General features: G+C 40.3%; 3 protein-coding genes across 12 annotated transcripts in view; 2 read left to right on the top strand and 1 right to left on the bottom strand.

The window, feature by feature from the left end:
• The window catches only part of IPP (intracisternal A particle-promoted polypeptide), a 40,957-nt gene extending 23,585 nt beyond the window's left edge, over positions 1-17,372 (top strand). For 2 of the 4 annotated variants that reach the window (XM_075555553.1, XM_075555554.1), the window contains exons 8-9: positions 5,352-5,572; positions 13,438-17,372. In XM_075555553.1, the coding sequence (XP_075411668.1) occupies positions 5,352-5,572; positions 13,438-13,662 (446 nt within the window). In that variant the 3' untranslated portion in view covers positions 13,663-17,372. Of the gene's footprint in view, positions 1-5,351; positions 5,573-8,392; positions 8,557-8,585; positions 8,713-13,437 lie in introns of those variants that run through there. The other 2 variants (XR_012785689.1, XM_075555562.1) reach the window with 2 other exon arrangements.
• A 1,072-nt stretch (positions 17,373-18,444) lies between these two features.
• TMEM69 (transmembrane protein 69) lies at positions 18,445-23,016 on the bottom strand. 2 transcript variants are annotated; one of them, XM_075555616.1, is made up of 4 exons: positions 22,203-23,016; positions 21,331-21,492; positions 20,740-20,847; positions 18,445-19,353 (listed from the first exon to the last, which is right to left on the bottom strand). In XM_075555616.1, the coding sequence occupies exons 3-4, from the start codon at positions 20,779-20,781 to the stop codon at positions 18,643-18,645; spliced, it is 753 nt and encodes a 250-aa protein (XP_075411731.1). In that variant the 5' UTR covers positions 20,782-20,847; positions 21,331-21,492; positions 22,203-23,016; the 3' UTR covers positions 18,445-18,642. The 2 variants fall into 2 exon arrangements, with proteins under 2 accessions (XP_075411731.1, XP_075411724.1); XM_075555609.1 differs by lacking the exon at positions 21,331-21,492 and having other exon boundaries at positions 22,203-23,011.
• The window catches only part of GPBP1L1 (GC-rich promoter binding protein 1 like 1), a 73,740-nt gene continuing 69,068 nt past the window's right edge, over positions 22,486-27,157 (top strand). For 4 of the 6 annotated variants that reach the window (XM_075555599.1, XM_075555602.1, XM_075555589.1 and 1 more), the window contains exon 1: positions 24,033-24,170. The gene's annotated coding sequence lies outside the window, so the exon portion shown is untranslated. Of the gene's footprint in view, positions 22,622-23,496; positions 23,654-24,032; positions 24,171-27,157 lie in introns of those variants that run through there. The other 2 variants (XM_075555581.1, XM_075555576.1) reach the window with 2 other exon arrangements.

The raw sequence follows: 27,157 nt of genomic DNA, 5'->3' as shown, positions 1-27,157 counted from the left end.
ATGTAGGCTTTGTTGCTTCTGAACCAGATGGCGGCTTGTTTACCTTCAAGCCTTTAATACCCCAGATGCTATATCTTTTGATAGCTGGGCACCATTAGCTTTCTTCACCACATTTTATTGTTCACCCTGTTTGCCTTCAGCAGTTGTTTCGGGACGGTGAGCATCATAGAATGCCAATTTAATGCAAGAGAGTATTCTTGCATTGAGGGAGTACTTGAGTGGAGGCCAAATGTCCCTCTGCTACCCCAAGATTAAACCTATAAATATATGCACATAGATCTATTTTCCCATCATATAGATATATACTTGCATATGTACATGTCTTTATCTAGACCTCTATAAATGCCCTTTGCCTCCCAGCTCTTTCCTCTTAATTCCTTTGACTTTCCTCCTGTCCCACTATCATGCGCAGTCCCCACCAGGGTTTCAGCAATTCCTCTTGGTTACATTACCCTTGATCATGCCCAACCAGGTTTCATTCAGTGCCGTCCTTTGAAATAAATTCTTCTGAGGGGAGGGGCAGGTGTCCACTTAGTAGTTGGGGTTGAGGCCAGCCCCCTAGATCTTTCCACTGGTTCCTGACTCCACATGGGCATGTTGCAGTCGCATCTTGGATCACTGGGTTGAAGTCTGGTCCCTCTTTCCCTGTGGAGATATAAACAATACCCTCCCCTTGGGTGGGTTAGTGCCCTGTGCCCCGCTACCCATTTCTTTTTTATTATTGTTTTTTTCCTTTTCCTACTCCTTTTTAGTTGTCTTCCATGTATATCCCTGTATTTCGTCTGGTCCCTGCCATATTACCTGGTCCTCATCCCAGGAATGTTTGTTTACTGTAGCTTTTTCCTTATGCCCCTTTTGCATTTTTTTTTTTTTAAAGCTTACTTCAGCAGACTTTGAATTCTTTCCAACCTTAAGCTGATGCTATCTTGAGGTCTGTTTTCTCTTTGTTGCCCTCTGGGTGAGGTTGTTCTATGTGGCGGTCTTTTATTTATGCTTGGTGAGTGTTATTCTTCTGCCCATACTGCGTTGGCAAGGATCTTTTGTAGGGCTGGGTTTCTTCTAACGTATTCTTTGAGTTTTTTCCTTGTCTGGGAAGACTCCTACTTCTCCATATATCTTGATCGATAATTTGGCTGGGTAGAATGTTCTTGGATTTACATTGTTTTCCTTCAATTTTTGGAATGTTACTCCACTCTCTCCTCTTCTTCATAGTTTCTGCTGATAGGTCTGAGCATATTCTTATTTAGGAAACTTTATATGTGATTGCTTGTTTTCCCTAGCTGCTTTCATGATTTTCTCCTTTTCCTCAAAGTTGGATAATTTAGCTATTATGATCGCTTCTCGGCCTTTTGGCTAAGATCAAGTGTAATTTAGCTATTATGTGCCTTGGTGCGTTCTTATTGGGATCTAGTCTAGCTGGTGTTCTTTCAGCCTCCTCAATGTTTACCTGGTTTTCATTCATTGAGCTGGGGAAGTTTTCCTCCAAGAACGCTTTCACTATTGTTGCAGATGACTTCTTTGTTGTGTCTTCCTCCGGTAAGCCAATAATTCTAATGTTATTCTGTTTCAGAGCATCAGACATAGCTCCTAAGTTTTCTTCAGCTTCTCCGATGATCTTATTAGATTTTTGTTCACGTTTGTTAAATTCTGCTTGGCTGTCTTCCATGTCATTGATGTGGTTCTCTGCTTCCTCCAGTCGATTCTCGAGGTTCTTGTTCCTGCTGCTGGTTTTTGTTATCTCCTCCATAAGCTCCTGTATTTCCCTTTGGCTTATGGCTTTATCTCCTTTATCATTTAACCCTTTTGCTGTATTGTTTCCCTCATATCCTGTTATGACTTCAAGTAGCATTCTGAAAATTTCTTTCTGTGGCAGCTCAGTGTCTGCTTCTTCTATGCATGTCGTTATGTTCAGGACATCTGCCATTGCTTTTTGTTTCTCCCGTTTTTTCGTTGAAGTCATTGGGACTGATGGCTATTTCCGTTGTGTTGTTTTAGAGGATCCAGGTGCCATTTTCCAGGGAGTCGAAGAGCACTGGCTCTCACTGGGAGACTTGTAGGAATGCTTCTTCGAACTGCCTACAGCTTATTTCATTGTGGAATTAACCTACCACTTTTTCCTCCTGTGGCTTCCCTCTCCGGGGAGTGACCCAGAAGACTGGTGGGTTGCCTATTTTGGTGTTGCAGAGGTTGGGCAGATGTTCCTGCAGTAGCTTGGAACATTGAGGAGTGTTGGCCGAGCTACCTCAGGACCCAAGGCACACAGGCAGGAATTCCTTTGTAAGATGTTGAGCAGAGTATTGCCTGCTGGAGTCAGCAGGGCTTTCCCCAGCCTCAGGGCTAGCTACACAGCTCACCTAGCTGGGTGTGGCACAGGCATAAATGCCCTAGGCCAAGGGGAGTGGTCTGGAGGTTAGCTGTAGTGTGTAAGAGACCAAGAAAGAGATAAAGAGGAGAAAAAAAATTAGAAAGCAAGCCTGCTGATCCTGTAGGGGGAGGGAGGGATCACTGTAGAGATCACTGTAGAGATTGGAACAAATGTAACAATGTAGCTGAGTCCCAATCCCAGCCAATGGATCTGCAAGGGTTTAGTACCTGCCCAGAGGCCAGCGGCAAACTGTGGCTGTGTTGAGAAAAATCCCCTGTACAGCCCTCCATAACTGAGGGGGGTGGGGGCAGAGAGAAGAGATGGAAACAAGAGCAACAATGTAGCTGAACCCCTACCCCGTGGAGCTTCAAGGGTTCAGTCCCTGCCCTGAGGCAGACAGTGGCAGACTGGCTGTGTTGAGACCAAGCCACCCTTCGACTCCAAATTGTCCTGGCTTCAGCAGAGACAGTGATGGGGCCAAGGTCAAGCCCCAGCCGGCCTCCATTTAGGTAAGCCAAGCCCCCAGCCCCTCAAAACCCCGTGGGTCTGTGCCTACTTATCTTTATGATGCTCCTCCTGCAGTCCAGCAGTGTTGAATTTCTCTCTAAGCAACTCTCCTGGCTTGAATTCTGCGGAGTCCCTCTGGTATGTGTTACTCCATTGCCATCTTCCTGGAAGTCCTACCTTAATTCCATTTTTACACAATCGTTTTGAAGCCCCCTCATACATGTTCGTGTATACTGCATATGTATGTATATGTATATATATATAATCTCCACATAGAACAAACCACATACGTGGCATACTTATGGAGGCAGCTTAGACATATCCAAATAACTAGTAGGATTGGTTTCTTAGCTTAAAGCCTTTAGAATCATAGTGCAAAAGGATAATTTAGTGAATTGGCATAATATGTCACAAAAATAGTGCTCTACCATCCACGTTTGAGGTCTTAAAAGCTTATGAGTGCCATCTTAGATACAACTATAGGTCTTCATTCATATGGAGCAAAAAAGAATGCAAGAAATCAAAGGATCCAAGAAAAAGACCAATCTATGGGACTGTTAGCCCACAAAAACTTGAACCTCTTCAAACCCGAGACCAGAAGAACTAGACAGTGGCTAGCAAAATACCTGTGATTCTGACCATGGACAAAATAGACAGTCCCATACAAAATGGAAGAAAAATAAAGACCAAAACTCATATTCCCTAAAAATGCCAGACTTACTAGACCAAAAGAGACTGGAGACACTGCCGAGACTTTCACCCTAAGATAGCTTTCTAATATGGAATTGAAGTCATCTCTGTAGGTTATCTTTTAGCCCAAATTATGCTTTTAGGATAAAAAAATTAACAGTATCATTCATGAGTAATGTGCTACCTCAAACAATGGACTTTTAAAACCAAATGGTCTGGGGAGGGAGGAAATGAGCTGATACCAAAGGCTCAAGTAGAAAGAAAATGTTTACAAACAATGTTAGAAACATGTACAAATGTGCTTGGCACCATGGGGGTATGTATAGATTGTGATAAGAGCTGTATGAGTCCTCCATAAAATGATTTAAAAGTAAATAAAATTCCAATTAAAAAAACAAAAAACTAAATGGTCATCCTTTACTCAAAAGCAAAGATGAGAAGACAAGGAGAGGGAAAGGAAGCTAGATCAATGGAAATAGAATGGAAATAATGACCATACTGATACATTGTAAAAATGGTAGCCTTTGGCATGGAACAATTTGTAATAGGGGGCTTCCAAAGGTTCATGGGAAAATTCTATTTTAATTACATTTTTCCATGAACTTGTTGAACCTCCTTTAAATAAAAATTGTTAATAAATACATATTAATTGGGAAACTAATTTACAATGTATTTAAATAAATGGAAGTAGAAATTATGGCTTAAATATTAGGAAGACTCCAAACGACCCCACTGTCATTGAGTTGATTCCAACTCACTGAGCAGTGTTTCCCAAAGTAGGCAATATTTTCCCCCTAGGGGGTGCTATAACCATCCAGGCAGCTTGAAAAGCAGATAGCTACCTATACTTACCCTGGATTATCGACTATGGTACAAATGTTTTTCATTGCAAGGTGTGGGGGTATGTGTGTTACTAGTTTTGTTTTTTTTTTGAAAAGGTGGTGGTAGGCCAAATAAATTCGGGAGCCTGTGTTTCTGAGGCTTTGCAGACAGCAGACAGCCTCATCTTTCTCCTGGGGGTCAGCTGATAGTTTGAACACCAATCCTGAGGTTAGGAAATCACATCTAATTGGAAAGATTGAGAAAAGTTTCCTGGATTAGATAACATGAGCCTTAAAAGGGTAGGCTTTTGACAGATGGTAGTAAAGGGGAGATAGTCTGAGCAGAGGACCACCAACAGCAAAAGCTACAAGGTAACAAACATTCAAAGTGTGTAGATAGAAAGGAAGAGTGTAGTCACTAACAATCTGTGTGACAGATCCTGAGAGGCTTTAGAATTTGTGTAAACAAATTATGACCATGTATATCAAATATGGCTTGCAATCCAGAAGAGGGGAAAAATACATACATACACAGACACAAATATGGCTTGAAGCCTAAATAATAGCAAGTCTTGAATATGTGTGTGTTATTTTTCAAGTCAGTTATATATAAACAACCCACAATTTTAGAGCTGGGCAAACCCAGGTTTGGATGCAAATCAACTAATTGGGCAAGTTAATTAAAGGCTCTGAGCATGACTTTTTTTTCCTGTCTTACCTTTAAATAATAAATTAGCATCTTGAATTATGATTATTAATTGGAGTAAAACACATAATTTTTCACCATTTAGCAATCAACAAAAGATAGCTACCATTTCCTAATACATTGTGATGTTGAAGTGACTGGAAACTCAATTATAAGTATTAAGTATTGTATCAACATAGCAAATTGAGATCACAAGTACTACTTACTATTATTATTTATATCTATTTTACATAACATCTGAAGAAAACTGTACCATCTCCAGGTTTAATTTATGTGGTTGGAGGGATCAGCAATGAAGGAATAGAGCTTCGTTCTTTTGAAGTTTACGATCCACTTTCCAAGCGCTGGTCTCCACTTCCTCCCATGGGAGCCAGGAGGGCATATCTTGGGGTAGCTGCACTGAATGACTGTATGTATTCTGTTGGAGGATGGAATGAGACGCAAGGTGCTCTTCACACTGTAGAAAAATATTCCTTTGAAGAGGTAAGTTGGATCATTTCAAATGTTTAGTATCCTATTATTTTATTGTTTGTAGATTGGTAGTGATGTCTTCTTTTGTGTTTCTCTTCATATTTAAAGAAACAGCTTTTAGTGTTCTGTTTTTTGTTGGTTTTCCAATTTCTACTTCATTGATTTCTGTTCTTAGGTTTTCCTTCACTGTATTTGTTTTGGGTTAATTTGCTTTTTTTCTAAATTTTCAAAGTGGAAACTTACCGTATATACTCGAAAATAAGCCGACCTGAGTATAAGCAGAGGTAACTAATTATTACCTGGGAAACCAGGAACGCTGATTGACTCGAGTATAAGCCTAGGGTGGAAAATGCAGAAGCTATTGGTGAGTTTCAATAACCAAAACAAATGAAAATAAAATTACTAAAAATTGAGACATCAGTGGGGTAATGTATTTAAATATTTATTTTGAATAAAACATAAATAAAAGGACAAAAAGTCATTTCACATTATTAAACCAGCACAGTAACAAAAACAATAAGGTATCAACAATGATACCTTAATAGTACTATTCCCTGAGCTCAATCAGCAACCAAGCTAAAATGTAAAAAGTTAAAATCCTTCAAAACCCAAAAAAAACTTGAATTCCTCTTCATCATCCATATTCTAATGCAGAGCTTCAGCTGGTGTGAGATCATTATAGACGCTGTCCTCACTGAGATCGCCGTCATCACTGTCACTACTGCCATTTTCATACAAAGCGCAGTCTTCACTGCCATCCATAGCATTACTAAGACTACATTTCTGGAAGGCACGTCGCACCGTGTCTTCTGGAATGTCTTCCCATGCATCTCGAACCCACTTTGCTTTTAACTCTATGTCGGGCTTCATGAAATTTCCTCCTTTTGTTAGTCAGGCTTGACCAGATGACATCCATTCATTACACATCCTTCGCACCGGACCTTAAAAAGGCTTCTTCAAAGATACATCCAGAGGCTGCAGTACAGATATAAGCCCACCTGTAATAAAGGCTAAAGTAACTTTGCTAGATTTTGCTAATTTTTTTATGTCATCCGATAGGTGGGCTCTGAACATATCCCAAACAAGTAATGATGGCTTTTTTTTTTAAGGCTTCTTCTGGTCATCGGTTCCAAATTTCTTCCAGCCACTTTTTTGTTCCGTCTTCATCCATCCAGCCTTTAACATGTGCACGCATAGTAATTCTTGGTGGGAAATTGATCTTTTTAGGCAAGGTCTTTCTGTTAAAAATAATGACAGGACGCAGCTTCGTTCCATAGCCAAACATGATAGAACAACTACAAAGTGATTTGTTTTTCATTTCCTGTAGTTTTGAGAAAAATGGTTTTTTCTCCTAAACTGGCCACAGTGCTGTTGCTTGGGCGATCAAAAGTCATGGCAGTTTCATCCATATTCTCAATATCTGCCAGGTCATAATTATAAATCCTTCTTTGTTTTATAATAAATGACTGGAATGACATAATTTTTTCTTCAAGGTTTTATGGCAGTTTCTGGGAAATCTTTGTTCTTTGTCTCAAACATAGTAGGCCAACCTATTCATGAAGCGGGTACACCATCCTGCTGACGCAACAAAGTTTTCAATGCCTGGTGCTTTATATTTGTCATCCTTAGCCATTTGTAGAGCACGTATGTGAATTCCCATGCGTGTTACGCAATAACCATTTTGACGACACTCCATAACCCATTAATGCAATTCACTTTCTAGAGCCCCATAAAAAGATGTTAAACCACTATGGGCTTTTTTAGCTTTTGGAATCTGTTCCAAGTCAGCCTTCATGTTTCGCCACTCCCTCACTTGCTTTTCGTCAACACAGGAGTCCCTATTTGCAATACTGTTATTGCTCTCTTCTGCTCTTGACACAACCTTCATTTTGAAACCAGCCTCATATGACTGGTGTTTTTGTTTTGGTTCAAGAGTATCCATTTCTAATAGGATAAAAAAAACAGGAGTTTGAAAAAGAACTTTCATGGTAATTTCCCCCACCCCCCACCCCCTTGATGTGTTAGCTGGGAGGAGGCGGGGGGAGTCCGTTCGTGCGAGGGATGCAGGATGTGCATTAACACAGAGACCAGAGGGGAGAGATGGAGCGCAGCCACAGACACATCCTTACCAGTTCAGCTGCTGGCATAAGTGAATCACTATGGGTGCTTCTGCGAATTGGAGTCGTCCATGTCATAGGACGACTCTGATTGGTTAGATGTGAGTAAACAAACATTCAAAGCCCTGCAGTGTCAGTGGGGCTTTGAATGAACAGTGGAGAAAATGGGTGATAGGGCGCTCATCCTCTTACCTTGGGGGGACCCCACCGAGATGTTACACTTCACTGGGGTACATTTTTTGTGTTGAAAAACTCAACTTATACATGAGTATATACGGTAGATCTTCCTGTTCCTTAATATAAGTCTTTTAAAGCTATGTCTTTCCGTCAAGCATTGCTTTACCTGTGTACTACACACTTTGACCTTTCGTATTTTAATTAGCATTTATCTAAAAATATTTTCTTCTTTGACCAGTTAGAGTGTATGTTAGAATGTATGTATGCAATTTCCAAATACTTGGGGATATTTCTGATATCTTTTAATTTTCTAATTCCATTGTGATCAGACACTGCATTTTGTAAAATTTTTGTTTTTTCACATATATTATCTGTACCCTAAATTTTGTGTTCTGTTTTTACAATTAGTGTTGTATAAATGTCAGTTCGTTTTTATTGTTCAAGTCTCCCCTAGCCTTACCAACGTTCTAATTGTATGACTGAAAAAAAAGAGTGTTGAAGTCTCTATAATTGTGGATTTGTCTATTTTTTCTTTCAGCTTTGTCATGGTTTTTTTCATCAAATCACTTAATTAGGAGCCAATCCAGATTTACTATTCCATATTTCAATCACATTAAAGCAGTATTGAACAATTGCTACCAAAATCTGTCATGTTTTGCTTCACATATTTTGAAGCTGTTAATGGGTTCACACAGTGAGATTATTATGTCTTATTCTTTTATTTTATACAGCTTGAATGTCTTCCTTCAGTGTCAATGGCACTTGGTCATAAGCTGCCTGTTGAAATGGTTTAATGTCGACTAATTCAAAGGAGCTCTAGTGGTGGAGTGGGTTATATGTTGAGCTGCTAACCATAAGGTCAGTGGTTCAAACCTTGGGAGAAAGATGAGGTTTCTGCTCCCATTAAGGTTTATAGCCTTGGAAACTCACAGTGGCAATCCTACTCTGTTCTATAGGGTAGCTATGAGTTGGAATTGGCTTGATGGCAGTGAGGGTTTGTTTTTTTGGGGGGGAGGAGGGAACCCTTTTTGATATGGAGCATTGGTAGTGCTGTCAGTTAAATACTGGACTGCTAACTGCAGATCGGTTCAAACCCATTAGCTATTCCGTGAAAGAGAATTGAGGCTATATACTCCTCTAAAGATTTATAGCCTTGTAAACCCTATATAAGGTTGCTGGAGGTCAGAATTCACTCAGGCAGTGGATTTGGTTTCTTTTAGGACAGTAGTTATTTCATCTTTTGATGATTCCTGTGTCATTCAATTATTTACCCATTGAATCCACTTCAGTGTTACAACATACTTGAAGTTTTCAATTATTTCAGCTTGAGAAATGACAACTGTTTTCATCCCTTTTGGTTCCTAACTCCAGGTCTTTGCAAATTTCATTGTAATATTTTTGTCTTCTCCAGGTGCCCTTTGAAATCTTCTATTCAGCTCTTTTACTTTAGAGCAAGTCTCTTTTGACTTCCATTTTCATATCTTCCAGTGTAGTTTTGCTGTATCGCTGTGAAGGAGCCCAGGTGGTGCTGTTGGCTAAGCATTGAACTAAGCAACCCGATATAGGGTTGCTATGAGTCTGAATTGACTCGATGGCAGTGGGGAGTGAAAATAACCAGTTTTAATTCCAAAGTAAATGCTTAGCAATGATGACTTACTTTGATTTTTATGTATAACTCTGAAATGATACTGTTATTTACTATCTAAATCCTAAATTGAAAACAGTGGTGGTTCAGTGAAAGGATTATTGACTTTCTATGTGAGACTTGGGTTTGATTCTGCAAAAGTGTAGCTACCAGTCATCTGTCAGTTGAGGCTGGCATTTTATGACATTGAACATATTCCATGACCACGAAAGACTATGAAGAAAGGCCAGACAATCTATTTCTGAAAAACCAGCCAAGGAAAGCTCTGTATTATTATCTTGTTGCGCATGAGATTGCCATGAGTTGGGGCCAACTCCTTAACAACAGCCACCACCAATGAAGTTTACATTATATTTCCCAATCCTACAGTTTATATAAAACATATTTTGTTTTTTTTTTCTTTTCATATTTTGGTTTTAACAGAGGTCTTTTTTTGAGGTGCAGGATAAAAAGAAAATGTAGTTGTAAAACAGATATAAATAAAAGGTAAACAATATGGAATGGACTCCAAACTCCTTTTGTTCTTGTCAAGAGTCATTTGGTGGGAAAGCAAAGGTTAGTTCTGCCTAATGATAAACATAACCCAAGGCATCCTAATTTATCTCTTCCAAATATGGAATTTTTTGTGACTATATGTTTTAAAATACAAGTATTTTCTCAGCTATGTCAGCTTTGTAATGTGTCCTGTGATTTTAGATGCTCAAGCAGTGTTGAAATTTAACCCAGTTCATCAATTGCAAAGGATTTTCTTGGATTTTAGGATCTAGGTTCAGAGCAACCAGTACAGTCTGTAATGTGTTGATGCTGTACCAAGTGCTGGAATATGAAGCCCATTAAGTCCCTGCCTTCAAATGATTCCTTTTTTTTTAATGAACTAAGATAATTTTATTTTCATTTTTCCTTCAGAACCACATATATGTACCAAAAGAGTTGCATATGGCTCTTAGCTATAGTTTGCCTACCCCTGAGCAGTACATTTTCATAATAGGAGAAACTTCCATGGCACAACTTTCCTTGTTCTTTTCTCACCAATGCAACTGTCCATTTTCTAAAAAAAATCTTCGCTTTTCCCTCTTGGGGCCAACACTAAAGGAGCAGTGGCCAAAATGAAGTTTGATCCCTTTGTAATTTTGCACCAGAACAAAAATCGGAAAGGGCATTTCAATGCAGCTTCCCACATGCACAGGAAGATTATGTCTTCCCCTCTTTCCATGGAACTGAGACCAAAATGCAGTGTTTGGTCCATTCCCACCTGCAAGATGATGAATGAAGTCCAGGTTGAGCAAGGATACTACAAATGTCAGCAAGTTGGCACAGGGGTCCAGGTTTACAGAAAGAAATATGTCATCTACAGTGAATAGGTGCAGCACAACTGTCCATGTGGGCGTTCATCCCAGCAAGGTGGTTATCACTAGCTAAAACAGGACAAAGATCACAAAAAGATCCTGGAATAGAAAGCCAAATCTGGCCAAGTAAGAAAGGAAAAGGGCAAATAAAAGGAAAAATCACTTGAGAAGATGCAAGAGTAAAATAGTCTTGAATACAACTTCCCTTAAAACTGACAAATTTGAGGCTGGCCCCAGCACCATAAATTAAGTGGATTCCTGCCCCTCCCCCGAAAAGAATTTGTTCCAAAGGACGACATTGACTCTGCAGCCCCGGGAGATGAACATATCTGATCAGAGCACACGGGAGAAGATGAAGGGGCAGGAGGAGGGAGTGGAACACAGCCTGGCCCACCAGGCCGTGAGGATGATGTTCCTGAGTAGACCAGCCAGTCCACAGAGAGAACAACATGGCTGGCCCCACTATGAGAAATGATGCCAATCAGTGACTAAGGGTGATACAGGGGACAGCACCGGAGACACAGTGTGGGAATTGCACCTGACCTGATCCCACCACACCGAGGCAAATCACTGGGGGAGTGCAGCGGAACAGCAAGGGAATGGAGTGGCAAGGTCCCCAGGGAATGCTTAAAGTGGACTTTGGGGCCAGGGCGTGGTGCCCCAACAGACTGGACTGGAAAATGCTCCTAAGGGCCAGCAAACGATCTCTGAACTAACTACAAGCTTTTCTCTTGTGAAAAAAAAAAAAAAAAACCTGACAAATTTGGGGGTGGGGACAACTTCCTAATAAGTCTCCTTGATCTTTCAGTGTCCTTCGAACAATTTTATCAAGATGCCTTCTTAAGAATCCCAAAATAAAGTTACTATAACCTCCTGAGCTGACCTGTCAATTTAATTGGCTCAGTATATCTTTTCAAACACCTGTTTTGATTGGATCTTTTTTTCAAGGCACCCAATGAGATGAAGTATATTACTGAGAGAACTTGTTGACAGTTGAACACTGATCACAAATACATGCTTTGAAACGTCACATATAGAATAAAGCTGTGCACGCATGAACTGGAGCTGTAGCGGTGATTATTGTCGACTGACACTGATTCTTTGGAGAGCTTAATTTCACTCTGTGGTCCGAGTACCTCTGTGGTTCAGGCTGCTTTAATAAAACTGCTTTATTTCTAAAGAGACATTTACTGTCAGAATTCTGGCCCTGAGCAAACAATTTATTTTATTAATATTGGTGAACAATCACTGGCCATTTGTTCTTTCCTCTCTCAGTTACTTCCTCAGATCTTTAGACGTTTCCTACTATATTGGTAGACATTTTCCTTGGAGTAGGATATTAACTGGTCATTTTTGGCGATAGCAACATATTGAAATTTGTTAGGAAACAAGATATATGAGGAGTTAAGGGCCAGGTAATATTTTAGGCCTTGCCAGCTACATACAAACTCTTCTTTGGGCATATTATCTTTTGTTTACATGTCCAAGCCTTTAAGGTAGAAAATTCTTAGTCTGAAGAGTATACAAAATAAGCCATATTCTCTGTGTGGTCTGTAGAGGATGTGATTCTTTGAAAAAGTATTCCCTGGTTGTATTTGGCAAGTATATGCTGTACTATTCTGAGTTGTATAAATCAGGCTATTAGTGGCTTTAAAATTTGCTAGATAAGCCTTTTTCTTTGCAGCTTTTATAGTTTTATATATGTTCCACACGAGCTTCCCAAAATGCTGGACTGTACACTAAAGGCTTCAAAAAGTCCATGGATAAATGAAAAGATAATTTCCACGAACTTTTTAAAAGATAACTACCCCTTTGCTTATGATTTCTAGGTCATCTCTTGAATATAAGACTGTAATCATAGGTATGTGTGTCAGTCTGGGTAGACTAGAGAAACAAATTCAGACACGCATATGTATATAAGGGCTTTTTCTACAAGAGCAATTGAATATGGAGAACATGTCCAGCCCAGTCCAGATCGAGTCCCTAAGTCCAATATTAGCCCCTATGTCCGATACCAATCTATAAAGTCCTTCAGACTCATGAAATACATGGAATGATGCCGAACACAGGAGGATCACAGGCTAGTGGGCTAGAAGTCTTGTGGATCCGGTGGCGTTTTAAGCATTTCAGTGCTGGCAGGGATCTCTATGTGGCTTCTCTGATTCCAGACGTCTGGTTGCATCAGGGTAGGTCCGTGTGGCTTCTCCAGCTCCCAGGGCGGTCATAGCATCATGTCTTGTCAGTAGAGCATCTCTCAGGGAGGAAATACAGGAGTTCCCAGAATTTTCAGAAGGCCCTGCCCACACACAGGCCTCATTGGTTATATCTTGATTGACAGGTCAGACTCCACTGCTTCACTCATAATCTTCTCAAATTGACACCAGATTATGTAACTGTCACAGTATGATTTTTAATTGTTTTACTTTGAATTCACTACTTTTCCACATGGAAGTTCATTTAAGAATGCTCTAAATATGACTGGATTATAAATTTGAAGTTGAAAACATGCAAAAAAGATGATCTGGCTTCTCAGCAATGATCTCTATTCCAATTATGATTCTAATATGTACATATATTTTCTCCTTTAACCAGGAAAAGTGGGTTGAAGTTGCCTCTATGAAGGTGCCTAGAGCAGGAATGTGTGTTGTGGCTGTCAACGGGCTTCTCTATGTTTCTGGAGGACGATCTTCCAGCCATGATTTCTTGGCCCCAGGAACCTTGGACTCAGTTGAAGTTTACAACCCTCATTCAGATACATGGACTGAAATTGGTAATATGATCACTAGTCGTTGTGAAGGGGGTGTTGCTGTACTGTGAAACGTAAGGCCTACAAGGACACAAGCAACTTTTCTGAAAACATGAGATCTGGTCTTTGGCAAATCAAATGTGTATTTCGCCCTAGGATCCTCTGAACGGGGTTTTCTGTGTTCTTGGTTGAAAATGACTAGAGAGATTTTTATAAGAATTTGGAGAGGGTAAGGGGAAGGTGGGGGGAGAAAAGGGGAACCAATCACAATGATCTACCATACCTATAATTCCCTCCCAGGGAATGGACAACAGAAAAGTGGGGGAAGGGAGACATCAATGTAAGACATGAAAAAATAATGACTTCTAAATTATCAAGGGTTGGTGGGGAAGGGAGGAGAAAAATGAGAAGCTGATACCAAGGGCTCAAGTACAAAGAAAATGTTTTGAACATGATGTACAAATGTGCTTGACACAATGGATGTATGGATTGTGATGAGTTGTACAAGCCCCCAATAAAATTATTTTTAAAATAAATAATAAATGAATGCAAAACTTAGGGGGGAAATTTGGAAAGGTATATAAACTATCTTGTAAATTAATAAAGTGCTCACACAAATTTGTTATACTTACCAACAAAAGAAATACTGTTTATGCTGTATTATAATTATCAAACTAAGGGTAGAATCCTATTTGTAAAATCAATTTTTCCTTTTCCCAAAGCCAACCAGGATACTTTTTCAAATTGCAATTCAAATATCAACATGACCTTTATATGATGCAAGAATAATATCAATTTGACAGTCTAAAGTTCTCTATAATTAAGTATTGACTGCAAAGCACAATGTCCCATGGCTATTGTTTAACCTACAGAGAAAAACAAATGAAGCAGCTTCCTATTTTAACTTGATGCTGCCTAGCATTTTCACTAACCTTACACTTTTTATTAGCAGAAGATATACTAGGAGCAGCTTGTTAGGAATTATCTGTAAGAGAAGACTTCAAAACATTTGTGTAATAAAGAATGTAAAAATAATGGAATTTCCCCACAAACATTTTGAAGCCCCTAATATTGTTGAGTTCATTTAGACTCATAGTGACCCTAAAGGACAGAGTACAATTGCCTGTTTCAAAGGCTGTAAATCTTGATGGAAGCAGAGTGCCACACCTTGCTCCTATGAAGCAGCTGGTGGGTCTGAATCACCGACCTTTGGTTAGCAGCTGAGCTCATCACTGTGCTACCATGTCTCCTCCAACAATTTATATGGCTAGATATTTGCTTGTTGTTTAAGTTTGCTGTAAGTGCCAGTGAAGAATTAATAGTACATTCTTACTGACAGTTCTTTATTGCAATAGAATAATCAAATGGGTGCTAGTGTCCAGCAGGTTTTATGTACCTAGGGAATTTCTTGTTATTTAATCATCAAAAGTATCTTGGTTGACTTTGGGAAGAGGAAATTTTACTAGGTTATCAAGCTTTGTGCAGGTTACTTGTACTCAAGCCAAAGTACAAACTAATTACAGAGCTACTGCCTACACTGCCTTGGAAGAGAGTATTTGTAGGTATCTGTGAAACTTGTTATAGGTAGTGAATCATAAGTTGCAAGGCCTTGATTCAAAACTATTTCTAGAAACTTCATTACCCTGAAGAAGCCTTCTAAAGAATTGTTCCCTGTTCCATTCTGAAAGGAAGCGTCATTATGTTCATGAAAATTTTATTTACTAGCCAGTTGGAGCCATATATATTAAAATTATTGCAAATATTTAGGTCTGATTAGCTAACTCAAAGATTTGTTTTGTATGACCCTATTTCCTTTTTTAAAACTAAGGCCCCTCAGTATATTGTTATAGGCAACTTATTTTAGATGTACGCATTAAATCCACAGATAGCACTTACAGCCAACATCTGAGTTGGCCTATAAGGACACTTTCTCCAATCACACGCATGTATTAGGGAAAGGTTACATAGTGCAGGAAGAAAGTTGTATCCCTTCACTGGGTATCCTGAAAGGTCACAGAGGCCTGGTTGGGATGTTAGGATAATCTGTAGGCTATTGAAGCTCTTAAGTGCCTTTAGTATTTTAAGTTACAAAGAATCTGCCCTCCAATCCAAAACTGAGTTATAAAATATTCCAACGATATCTTATTCCCAGAACCAACTTAAAGTGGCACTGTAAAGGAAAGCATTTTGCACTGTTATATAAAAATGTCAAAATTATACAGGTTAATTCAAGGGCAAAGACTTAAAAGGTCCAGAAGGTCTTTGAAAATATGCTTATTTCCTAGATAATGACAGATTGTTTTTGTTAAATGTACTAATAAAACCAACTGGATTTTTCCCTTTACTTTGTATTATTTATCTTAGTCTATTACTGGTGTTCCTCAATCACCAAATCTTAAGATTGCCCATGTTCTAAAGTTTGTTTTGTTGTAATTTTGAGACTTACACATTTAATTTCACTTTTAATGTTTTCTCAGCAGCAACTATTAAAGTGACCTAAAATAACTGGAATTAAAAATGGAATATCCTGTCAATTGTTTGTAAAATATATTTAAAATATCCTATAATTCAATTATAGCACTTTTGTAGTGTAACTGTCCAATTAGACTAAAAATACTACATTACCCCTATTTTGGTATATAATGTATTTTGAGATCAAAGGAAGTTCCTAAGTGTATAAAACTCAACCTATGGCCATCAAGCTGACTGATACCAATCCTACGTAGGTCTTCCAACACTACATCTTAATGGGATTAGCTAGCCTCTTCCCTTAGAGAGGTTGGTGGGCTTGAACTGATACTCTCTTATAATCTAGCAAAGAAATTCATTTCCTCACCAAAACTGAGATGTTTTCTAAAGGATACGAGTTTCCTTTCCTTCTTATCAGTGTGTATAACTAAAAGACCTCTGTAGTGGTTTCAGCCTTGGGCCTTAACTGGTAAGCTTCTCAATGATAGATAAAACTAGGGCTAGCTCTATGGTTTATAAGAAAACATACAATATTCTCAAATCCAGTTCACTGCTATCAAGATGATTCTGAATCATAGTGATCCTACAGGACAGAGTAGAATTGCTTGAAAATCTTTTGAGGACAGAAAGCTAGTGGTTTTAAATTGCTGACCTTGTGGTAGAGTAGCCCAATTGGAACCCTACTCCACCACCAGGCCTCCTCAGTTAATAATTTAGACCCTGATAAATCTCTTCAAAGCAAGAATCACTAGAGTAGGTATAGTATGTATAAAATTTACTTAGGGAATTTGACTTAGCTAATATTTGAATGTATTATACAAAGGTATCACATACCTCCCTAATAAAATGTAAAAAAAGAAAAAAAAATGATTAGGGCAAAGAATGTACAGGTGTGCTTTATACAATTGATGTATGTATATGTATGGACTGTGATAAGAGTTGTATGAGCCCCTAATAAATTGTTAAAAAAAAAAAGAAAATCTTCAGTTAAAGATAAATCATTTATATGAATACCAGCATCACATGCAATTTAAAAATATGGGTGAAATTTCTTATTTTAAAATTTATTAACAACCCAGATAAAAATTTGTTAACCGATTTTACGTCTGGGTTTGGTAGCTGGTACACTGCAGGAACAATGGCAGTGTCTGAGTGTCATATCGAAGCTATGGTGTGGAGATACCAAGATGCAAAAGAAAATGCCAAAGCGTCAAGCAAAGTATTACCCGGAAAATTCCTTATGTAAAACCTGATGATCTTAGTGAGGTCGCTGTCTAGACATTGAACGAAAAGAGACCTGTTTCTGGGACATTGCTAACCGAAGAATTAACTGAATAGTTCCGAGAGATTTCTTGTGAAAAGCTGGTGGTGCAAATGGTGCAAAGCTCCAGAAAAACTTTTAGAGTAACATCAATTTTGGAGGGCTGGGTGTTATAAACCCTGGATCTCTAGATCAAGTTTCTTATTTATGTGGTCGTGTCATGCTACCTGAAACCACAAGCTATCGAATAGACTTGGGGTATTTTTTCCCTATACTTGATTTTTAGTGACCTCTGATCACTTGGATTTAAAATGTAAATTGTTATTAAAGACTGATTATTTGGAGGCATAATATATACATGTAAGAGAAATAAATATGCTATTTTCCTATTAAAAATTTGTTAAGCAGGATTATATAATTTATATAAAAGTAAATTTCAGCAGGAAGATATTTGTATGTGTTTATAAATTATAAATTTATAAATGGCAACAAAAAAAAAGGTATCACACACCATATTATTTACCTCATTGCTATGCTTACTTCATTTAAAATGTTTTCCTTTTGTGACACTAGGAGTTTGACGAGACAGATTTTCACATTGGAGCACAGGTTTTGTCTTGAGGTTTTTTAAATGCCTCTCTGAGTTAACAGATGAGCCTATTCTTTACATCAAGTATATCTCCAATTAATTTTAAAAAATATTTTTGATCAACTGGTAGTGTACCTATTTGGTGATAGGGGATACACTGATTCTAAACCATGCTAAATACTCTGATTAAAAACTTTATCATGTGCAGCTTTTTTATTTTTCCTAGAACTTGGCTCTCTTTCAGGACACTTCTCCTTACTGTACTAGAGATGCACATCCTTTTGTTCACGTAACTAAGTTACACTAGGTAAAAACTTGCAAATACAATTCCCAGAGGCAACTGCTGTGAAACCACTTGTTATTTTCAGACACGTGTAGATTCAAGTGGCTTTGCTTTTAAACTGAGAACCTGATTCTTTTTTTTAATAATAAAGTCTAGCAAGAGGGCCTTTTAAAAAGTATACAATTTCAAGGCAATTAAAACATTGAAATATCTAAATATATGACAATACAACTTAATAAAGATTGAATAACTTAAAGTGACACAAACGAGTTGAGAGATTTTTATATTCTTGTTTAAACTACTAAGAAATGTCTTTGTTTAAATGACAATCCATCTGGGAAAGAAAAATAACCATTGCTGGAAGCAAACAAGCAGAAAGTGATGTCAAAATGCAACCATACAAAGCTTATAGTGAACACACGAATGATATATACAGCCTGGTTTTATGTTCATTCTACTTGATCAGATTTCTTGAGTCCTTTCTTTGGATAAATATCTTTAAGTAATAAGGTGATTACAAATGAAAAAAAGGCCACTACAGTGACTACTATCCTTAGGGCTTTGAACCAATTGGGATAATGTGGCAACAGAAAAAGTTCAAAGTGTAAAGTGATCCCTAAACCTATTATGAGGGTAACTATAGCTTCATTAAGTCCTTCAGAAATAAGGAAGGCAAACCATGAAAAAACAACCGGAACTAAACTATTAGCTAAATTAAGGTAGTCTGGTTTGGCTGGACTACTTTCTGGCAGAGCAAAACCCCATCTGATCCCTCCTAAAAATGATAGGAAACTAGCTCCATAAGCCACCTGAGTAAAAGCTAACATAGGAATATAAGCCTTTGTCATCACCATGATCAGTGGTGGAGCAACAAAGGGGACCAATCCTGCCAAAGTTAAGAATAGGGCCGGCTTTGGACTGTGAGACAGGTACGTGATGGTGCTTGGTGACCTGGTTGTAAGTTCTGCTTGCTTCTGTTTCTTCTTAAAACAGCATGGGGAAGTGTGATAACACCGTGTCTTGCTCTTACACACTGGAAATGATGACAAGTGCCATGCCGTTGGATACAAAGGGAAATAGTTCTTTTGGAGCAAGGTCTTGAGAAAAAGGTGATTTATTTTCCTGCTGGCTCCTAATCCCGAGAAAGGGTACCTCAGCATCTATAAAGAAAATACAACCAAAAGACAATATATACATATAAACACATACATATTAAAAAACATTTATTGGTTAACCTCATCTGAAACAATATAAAAAGCATCTGCATTCCATTAGCACAGAAAACTTTTACAGAATACTTGAACTATTGATAAGACTATTAACCAGATACATAACATGTAAAAGAAACTAAATAGAATACAGTGATATGCTCACTCTACCACTAATCATTCCATAAGCGGAGTATCTGAAAAAGAACAGAAAAAGGCCTTTGGTATCTTGCTTTCTATACAGCCTCTTCTATTTTTGCAGCAATAGAACATTATTGCCGAAATGCTATTTTATGTAGAGAAAAGCAAACTACCTTTCATTTTAGCATTGTAATACTACTCAATAAAGAAGGTAAGCACTGGACTTACAATCTATAGGGGATGGTTTTACATGTTTTTCACCACATGAACTATGTAAGCACCCTTCACACACTATGTCCACAGTGGATTAAAATGCCATGTTTACTTGCCTGTCAATAGATTTGACAGCCAGGACCATAATTGCTTTCCCTTTTAAAATAAAATCCCCCCCCCCAAAAAAATAAAATAAAATCCCCAGTGCCTTTCATGATATATGGTAATCTCTCCTGATTCTGTGTTTTAGTGAGCAGTACACTTCATCTAGTAAATAGAAGAGTAGCTTTAAAATTGTTGGATAAAAATTATAATGAAATTGTTATTTATAAATCTTGGTGATTCTTCAAAATAATGACACTCTTCCTTGTCCGGGACGCTTTTCCCTCAGCTACCAACATGATCCACTCCCACATTTCTGGTCATCTTTTGAGCAAAATCTTATACCTATTTTTTGCGTGGTAAAATACATATAACAAAACCTGCCAATTCCTTTTTTATTTGTACAATTAAATGATACTGATTACGTTCACCATGTTGTATACAACCATTACTACTATCCATATCCAAATTATTTTATCACCATTAGAAGGAATCTGGTGCCCCTAATAACTCTACCTTTCTCTTTCCTGCCACCCCAGTAACCATAGATAAGCATTAGTCTTTATATATTTGTCTATTCTAGATAGCTCATGTAAGTAGGATCATACAGTATTAGTCTTTGTGCGACTGATTTCATTCATCATGTTTTCAGGGTTTACCCAGGTAATATTGAGTTGACTTCTCTTTAAAATTGAGTACTTATACGTATTTTTGTTACTCCATTGTCCTTTCCCAGCTTTATAGTTCTCCATAGCACTTATCACTTAGCATACTCTTTTATTATTTGCTCTTCGCTCGATGTCAATACATAAGGACAAGGACTCCCGACCCCAACCCCTTTTTTTCATTGCTCATGCCCTCACTGTTTGCTAAATAACAAACCTTTGAAGATGCTTGAGAACATTTCTGGATGAAGTGGAACATACTGGGTCCTATTGAAAGTCTTATTCAGGAAGATGCCAGGCAATCCTGATTAACATGTCCTTAAAGCTAAGTAAAAGAAGAACTGAATCAGAAGCATGTTGCTATGTACAAAGCAAGATGTCATTTAATTGTATTCATTTAACCTAAAATTTTTTACCTAATTTTCAAATATAGAAACAGGAAAAATTCCATCTACTTGACAGATTTCTTTGAAGAGATCATATTTTCAAAGAATAACAAAGTAAGAAAATATGTCCTTTTCTCCCTTGAGCTGGTTATTTATCTTTAATGTTGGGTATAGAAGAGCAATACAGAGAGAGATCTAGATTTTACAGAGAGTTCTATCATTTCTAGTGAGACTTTGGACAAACTGCTGACGTAGGTGCCAATTTTCTCATGTAAAATTAAAGGTCATGGCTTCTGTTTTTCCATATTATTTATGTTAGCTTTAGGACTTCAAACAACTTAAAATGATAAGCTACCAATACAATTTAGCTGGCAAACAGGCACGATAAGTGTTTTATATGCATTAATTCATTTAGTGCTCACCATGATTTCATCAAGTCGGTACTAACTATAGATTAAAAGTGCGCAGAGTTCCCAGTAAAATAATCCTTGCTCCAACATTCATTAGCTGTGTGACTTTGGCTCAGTTACTTAGCTATGGTTTGGTTCACTCAACTTTGAAATATGGATAATCCTCATTGGGTCCTGAAATGAGTTGACATAAACATGTGAGAACTGTCCCTGACACACAAAAAGGTCAAGAAATGTCAGCTGTATTTTCATTTTACACCAGAGGAAATGGCTAAGAACTATGTCTAATGTAAGCAGCAACTAAGTGTCTGAGAATATAAACCCTATCTGATGTAAGTGTATTCTTAACCAAGAGAACGAGGTGTCTAAAACAACACTCGTTTTAATTAACATAAGTCCCTTGAACTAGTTTCTGGATCACAGATTCAAGGCCTGGGTCGAGAAATCCTGTTAAGCAGTCAACGTCTTCATTTTTAGTAAGAAAGCAACACGTTTTCTCAGGCCTCTGAGTAAAGCTTAGAGAACACCAATCTCTGAACTTCCAAATTCTACACACTCCCTTTTACTCAAAATCGCTTTCTTGGTAAAGACTTCCCAAACGCTTTAAAATCAACCTTCTCCCTCTTTTGGAACTTCCTATCCACTTTGGCACAGTACTTCCCAACTGAAGAGTACTTAAGCGAAAACGTGATTGTCTACAATCCTCAGTGTGGGGATTAAACAGTCAATTTAAGGACAAAAGCTAAATATCTCCATTCTTACGGTGGAAAATATTGCATAAGATCAGCCTCAAAACTGACATCCGAGGAAAGGGTGGGAGGAGAGTTTGAACTTGGATCTTCTAGAAACCTTGCCCAAAGGCACCCGTGGCTTTTAATCCTTACCGAGTCTCGATGCCCTCCCTCCTTTCTTCATTCTCTTCGTGGCGCCCGCCAAAACGTCCTTGCCAGCGTAGAGCCAGAAAATGGAAAAGCAAAGTTCCAGAACCGCCAAAGATCGGGAAAGAGCACTTCCGGCGAATGGTATTAAACCACCCCCCTTCCTGAGGTACCGAAAACATATTTGTCCGGTTGGGAACTTGACTTGCGCTCATTAGTTCCTAAGCTCAAGAATCCATTTAGGAATCCCAAAACAAAAATAAAAACGTAATTCTAGTGGAAGCCGACTGTGAAGAACTACATGGGTACTCGAACTGTCCTTGCCTCTCTAGTCCAATGTTCCTCGCCAGCAGAATCTGCCCGACAGAGTTCGGAAAGACAGTGCAGCTGTGGAAGCCGCCTCAGAGTGATAGTGGTGCAGGAAGGTAAGAATACAGAACAAGTGTAACCTAGCTTATGAATTTTGTATTTGCAAAAACAACTGGGTCTCCAGAATAGACGGAGCTTATCTAACTACGCATTAAGGTCCTAATTACTATCATTTAAGAAAAACGTTTTTCTACTTTCATTCTTTTTTGTTGGGACGAAGAAACTTCATTAAGCACAAGGGACAGGATTTTCACTTTTACGTGAAAGAAGGCTTGGCCTTGGTGGCGACCCGGTAAATTAGGTCATTCCTCCCGCCATCCTTGGCTTTAACTTTGGTTTACTTATTCTCGCGTCACTTTGGGCAAATTCTTGTATTTGCGATAAAGCTGCTGGCAGGCAACACATCTCAGGGGCCCACTTCGGTTGGTTCTTCCATTCCTCCAGATCCGCGGTCGTTTAGCTTCCTGGTTGCCTGCAGTCATTTGCTGTTCTTCGTCTTCACTTTAATTTCCTTATCAGCCTGTGAAGGTAAAACCACACCTTCCCGTGAGCTCCGCCCGTGGAGACTGCGATGCGAAGCAGTGTTTTCATCCCGGGAATGGTCAGGAGCACCAGCCTGCAGTCCCTCCCGCCACCCAGCCGAACTACCAGTCCCAGCGGGAAGCGCGCCCTGCAGCGCTGCGCCCACCTTCGCGCCGAGCGGGCGGCCCGCGGGGGACCGGCGTTTCAGCGACGAGCGCGCGTGAAGGAGGGGCCGTAAGGTGGGCGGGGTCGGGAAACTTCTCGGAAACCGGTTTGCTCGTTGCGGTAGTTTGGGGACGGCGCGGGCTGGCAGGCAGGCGGGATGAAGGACGGCGTAGAAAGAAGGGGCGGGGATGAATGAATGTACACACTGAAACACGCCCACCCATTCACGCGCGCGGGCCCTGCGCCGGGAAGGGGGTCAACAACTGAGGAGCGCCAAACCGGGTTGAGCGTCGCCTCGAAGCCCGCGCGAGGACCGCCAGTATTCGACTCTGCGTAGGTGGTTAGGGCGACCACGCGCCGCCCGGTGTCGTGCAGAGGCGAGACTGGGCCCAAAGCCAGAGGTGACCACCTTTTCTAGAGGCCGAATGTTGGCTGGCAGCGCGCGGAGCCTGAGGCGCCTCGGGCCAGGGGAAGCCGACGGAGCACGGCCGTGCGCGTGCGCGTGGCCCTGTGGGCGGTGCGAGCGGTTGGGCGTGCGAGGCGGGGCGTGCCCGCGGGGGGCGGGGCGTGCCCGCGGGGGGCGGGGCGTGCCCGCGGGGGGCGGGGCGTGCCCGCGGGGGGCGGGGCGGGCCCGCGGGGGGCGGGGCGGGCCCGCGGGGGGCGGGGCGGGCCCGCGGGGGGCGGGGCGGGCCCGCGGGGGGCGGGGCGGGCCCGCGGGGGCGGGGCGGAGGAGGGCCGGCCGGTCGTTGATCCTTCCCCTCCGCCCGCTCTGCCCCGCCTGGGCCGTGTGGGCCGGGCAGCCATTTTGGGAAGAGCTTTGTTATGGTTGTGCGTTGGCCGCCTTTGCCGGATTAGGAAGCTGGGGACGCGCCCTCGGACGCTGCGCTTCGGCTCCAGCTCTAGCGCCGCCGTTGCCGGGTGAGTGGAAGCTTCGCTCAGCGTGAGTGTCGGGCCGCTAAGAGCGGTTCCCACGCGGGCCTCCGCCCGGTGCCCACCCAACCGGCGGTTGAAGCAACTTGAGTGGACAGGTGGTTGGTGTCAGCGCGGCCGGGGGAGGGGCGAGCAGAGCCCGCGGTGGTGCGGCGGCTCTGGGGCCGCCTCCCGGGGCGCGTGGAGCCGTGCGGGGGAGCGGCGTCCGGGCTCGGCGAGAGCGCTGCCGCTTCCACTTGGGTCGGCGGGTCGGAGCTCACCTGCGCCTCTGGCTGCTCTGCAGGCGCTCCTGTGGGTTGGGGTGGAGCGGCTCTGCCCTGCGCGTCCTTTCCTCTCTCCTTACGTGGGAGCCTCGGCTCTCCAGGAAGGAGAACCTAAAAAGGGAGAAAAGTCGTAGAAGTGGAGCGTGGGGTGTCCGGCGGAAAAGAGGAGGGAGCCTAGCCCCCCGCGGTCCTGTTGTCCTGGGTAGCGAGGTGTGTGCGTCGCTGTTGGTGAAGTCCGTCCGTCGTGCACCGGCTACCCGACCCTCCCACCCTTCGTCTGGGGGCAAAAAGCCACTGCATCTGGACGTGCTTTTTCAAGTCATTGTTCAGTTCTAAACCCGGTTTTTCAAAGTACTGAAGTTAAGATGGCTGTAGCGTGGGGACGCGCCCTGCGCTTCGATAACTTGGACACATTTAACATGTTACAATTTTCGTTGCTTCTCTTCCAAGGCCATTAACTGGAACTCTGGGTCTTTTGGTTTTCTTGCAGTGGGTGCCTTTTATTTTTCCCTTGGCAGAATCCGTACTAGGTGAAAACAAAGGTGAAGCTCACCAATAAGTTTGCCTCCTCCAAAAGTTTACATAAGAATGGGTGTGGTGTTTTGTAGTTATAGTTCCGAAATTGTGCTGTGGTGTCACTTTTATCAGCCAGCTTTGTACTTCGAGGTTGCCTGGTCACAGTCACATTTGTTCATTTACTGACCTTTAGCTTTGATTTTCCTCTCCCAAAACTCACGCCCGTGGAGTCGATTCCGACTCATAGCCACCGTACTTGCTGCCCTAAAGAATTTCGAAGGCTGTAAATTGTACGGAAACGGACTTGCCAGAGCGGCGCCGCTGGTGGATTTGGACCGCCGACCTTGCGCACCCAAGTACTTTAACCATTTCGCCATCAGCGCCCTTGTTTCTGCTTACTAGGAACAAAACAGAGTTAATGGTGGTTGGTGTTTGAGTTTAGTACTAGAGGTGAGTCACGTTCTGGGTAAAGTGATCGAAAGTTTTCAATAAACTTAGGTTTGTAATTTGGTGGATCATTGACTTTTCAAAGGTCTTCTACACTTAATACTTGAAAGTGGATTGGTGTGCTGTTAAGCTTGAGGCAATTATTAGAATCGTGTAAGATACCTCAAGAAGTAAAAATAAACGATGGAGTACCTTCTTGTGCCCTTTCAAATAAAAGGTTGTCTTTTTTTTCCCCCTTTTTTTCTTTATTTGGGCCAACAAACCAGTCGTGTAACTGGAAACAGAAGAGGCATTGAATGGAAACCAGAAACTGTACATTTCAGTATTTGGAAAGATGCTTGAGTTTCAGGTTGGAATAGGTCTCAAAGATAAAATAGAATGTAATTGTGAATGAGAACTATTTGAAATCAATAGTAAAATAAATTCTTCCTAGGGAGTTAGTTTCAATTTACAACTTTTAAACGCAAACGTTTCATTTCTGCCCTAGGAATTTTTTATCCTCATTTATTGTGGTGTTTTAAAAGAACAACATAATTTCTAGAAATTACAGTTCGGTTGTGTTATGCTTTAGCATTGATGGGGTTTAATATGCTACCTGCAGAACCTATATCCTTGAGTGAGATCTCACTCTAATTCTTAGTGCTCTCTCATGCTGAAATAACATTTCAGCAATTCTGAATTACATCAGAATTGTCTTGAGATTTGAGGGAGAAATTTAGAGAAGCCTTTATGAACGATTCATCTTGGTTTTCTGTCAGTGAGCTATGTATAAAAAGTGTGGCTAATGACAACACATTTGCTATTAAGTTTGGAACTACTTGCATATCTAATTTTGTGGATTCAGTTGCAGACCATTGAAATAATAAGTTGAGTCGCACAAATCTTTTGGCTTCCCACTGCACATAAAAGTTACATTTGGAAGGGGCAGAGGGGAGGAAGAGGAATTGATTACAAGGTTGTATATATAAGCCCTCCCCCCCCAGGGGATGAATAATAGAAATGTGGATGAAAGGTGACAATGGACTGTGTGGGATACGAAATAACAATAATAATTTATAATTGATCAAGGAGTCACAAGAATGGAAGGGTGAGGGAGGGAGGGGAAAAAAGAGAAGCTGATACCAAGGGCTCAAGTAAAACAATGTTTTGGAAATGATGCAGCATATGTACAAGTGTGCTTAATACAATTGACTTATGTATTGGTATAAAATCTGTATGAGCCACCCAATAAAATGGTTAATTTAAAAAAATCGATAGTATTTAAAATAAAAATGTACAAGGAGCTACCAGAATTTGCATCTTAAAAATAAAAAGGATTTATCTTAGTTGTATAATATCCTAATAATAAAATATCTCCTACCTGTCATGATCAATAAAGTGAATTTTTTTGATGAAGTAGGGAAAAAAAGTTACATTTTAAAATAAATAAAAGCGTGGGGGAAAGGTTTTTATTTACACTCTAAGCTATTAAGAGTGAAATAGTATTATGAAAAAATTATAAATATCGTGAGAATTACCAAAATGTTACACGAGACAGCATATGCTGTGGAAAAATGGCACCTATAGACTTATTCATTGCCAAGTTGTTTCATACCTTCAATTTACAAAAAAATTCAAGTCTGCAAAGCAAAATAAAGTGAAGCACTATAAAATGAGGTATGTCTGTATTTTGAAAATAAGAATATTTTGAATTCACCAGCCAAGATAACAATTCTGAATTATATTTCAGCAAATTTTCTATCTTTTATG

The sequence above is a fragment of the Tenrec ecaudatus genome, chromosome 1 (assembly GCF_050624435.1).
Source record: "Tenrec ecaudatus isolate mTenEca1 chromosome 1, mTenEca1.hap1, whole genome shotgun sequence".
Lineage (NCBI taxonomy): Eukaryota > Metazoa > Chordata > Mammalia > Afrosoricida > Tenrecidae > Tenrec > Tenrec ecaudatus.
The sequence above is the reverse complement of the archived record's forward strand: the minus strand, read 5'-3'. Positions and strand labels throughout refer to the sequence as shown.

Bases quoted from the DNA above. Each gene is read 5' to 3' on its own strand.
- TMEM69 (XM_075555616.1), bottom strand. From the start codon at position 20,781: ATGTTCCACTTCATCCAGAAATGTTCTCAAGCATCTTCAAAG. The intron at 19,354-20,739 runs GTTTGTTATTTA...TTTTCTTTATAG, and splicing joins GTTCTCAAGCATCTTCAAAG to ATGCTGAGGTACCCTTTCTC.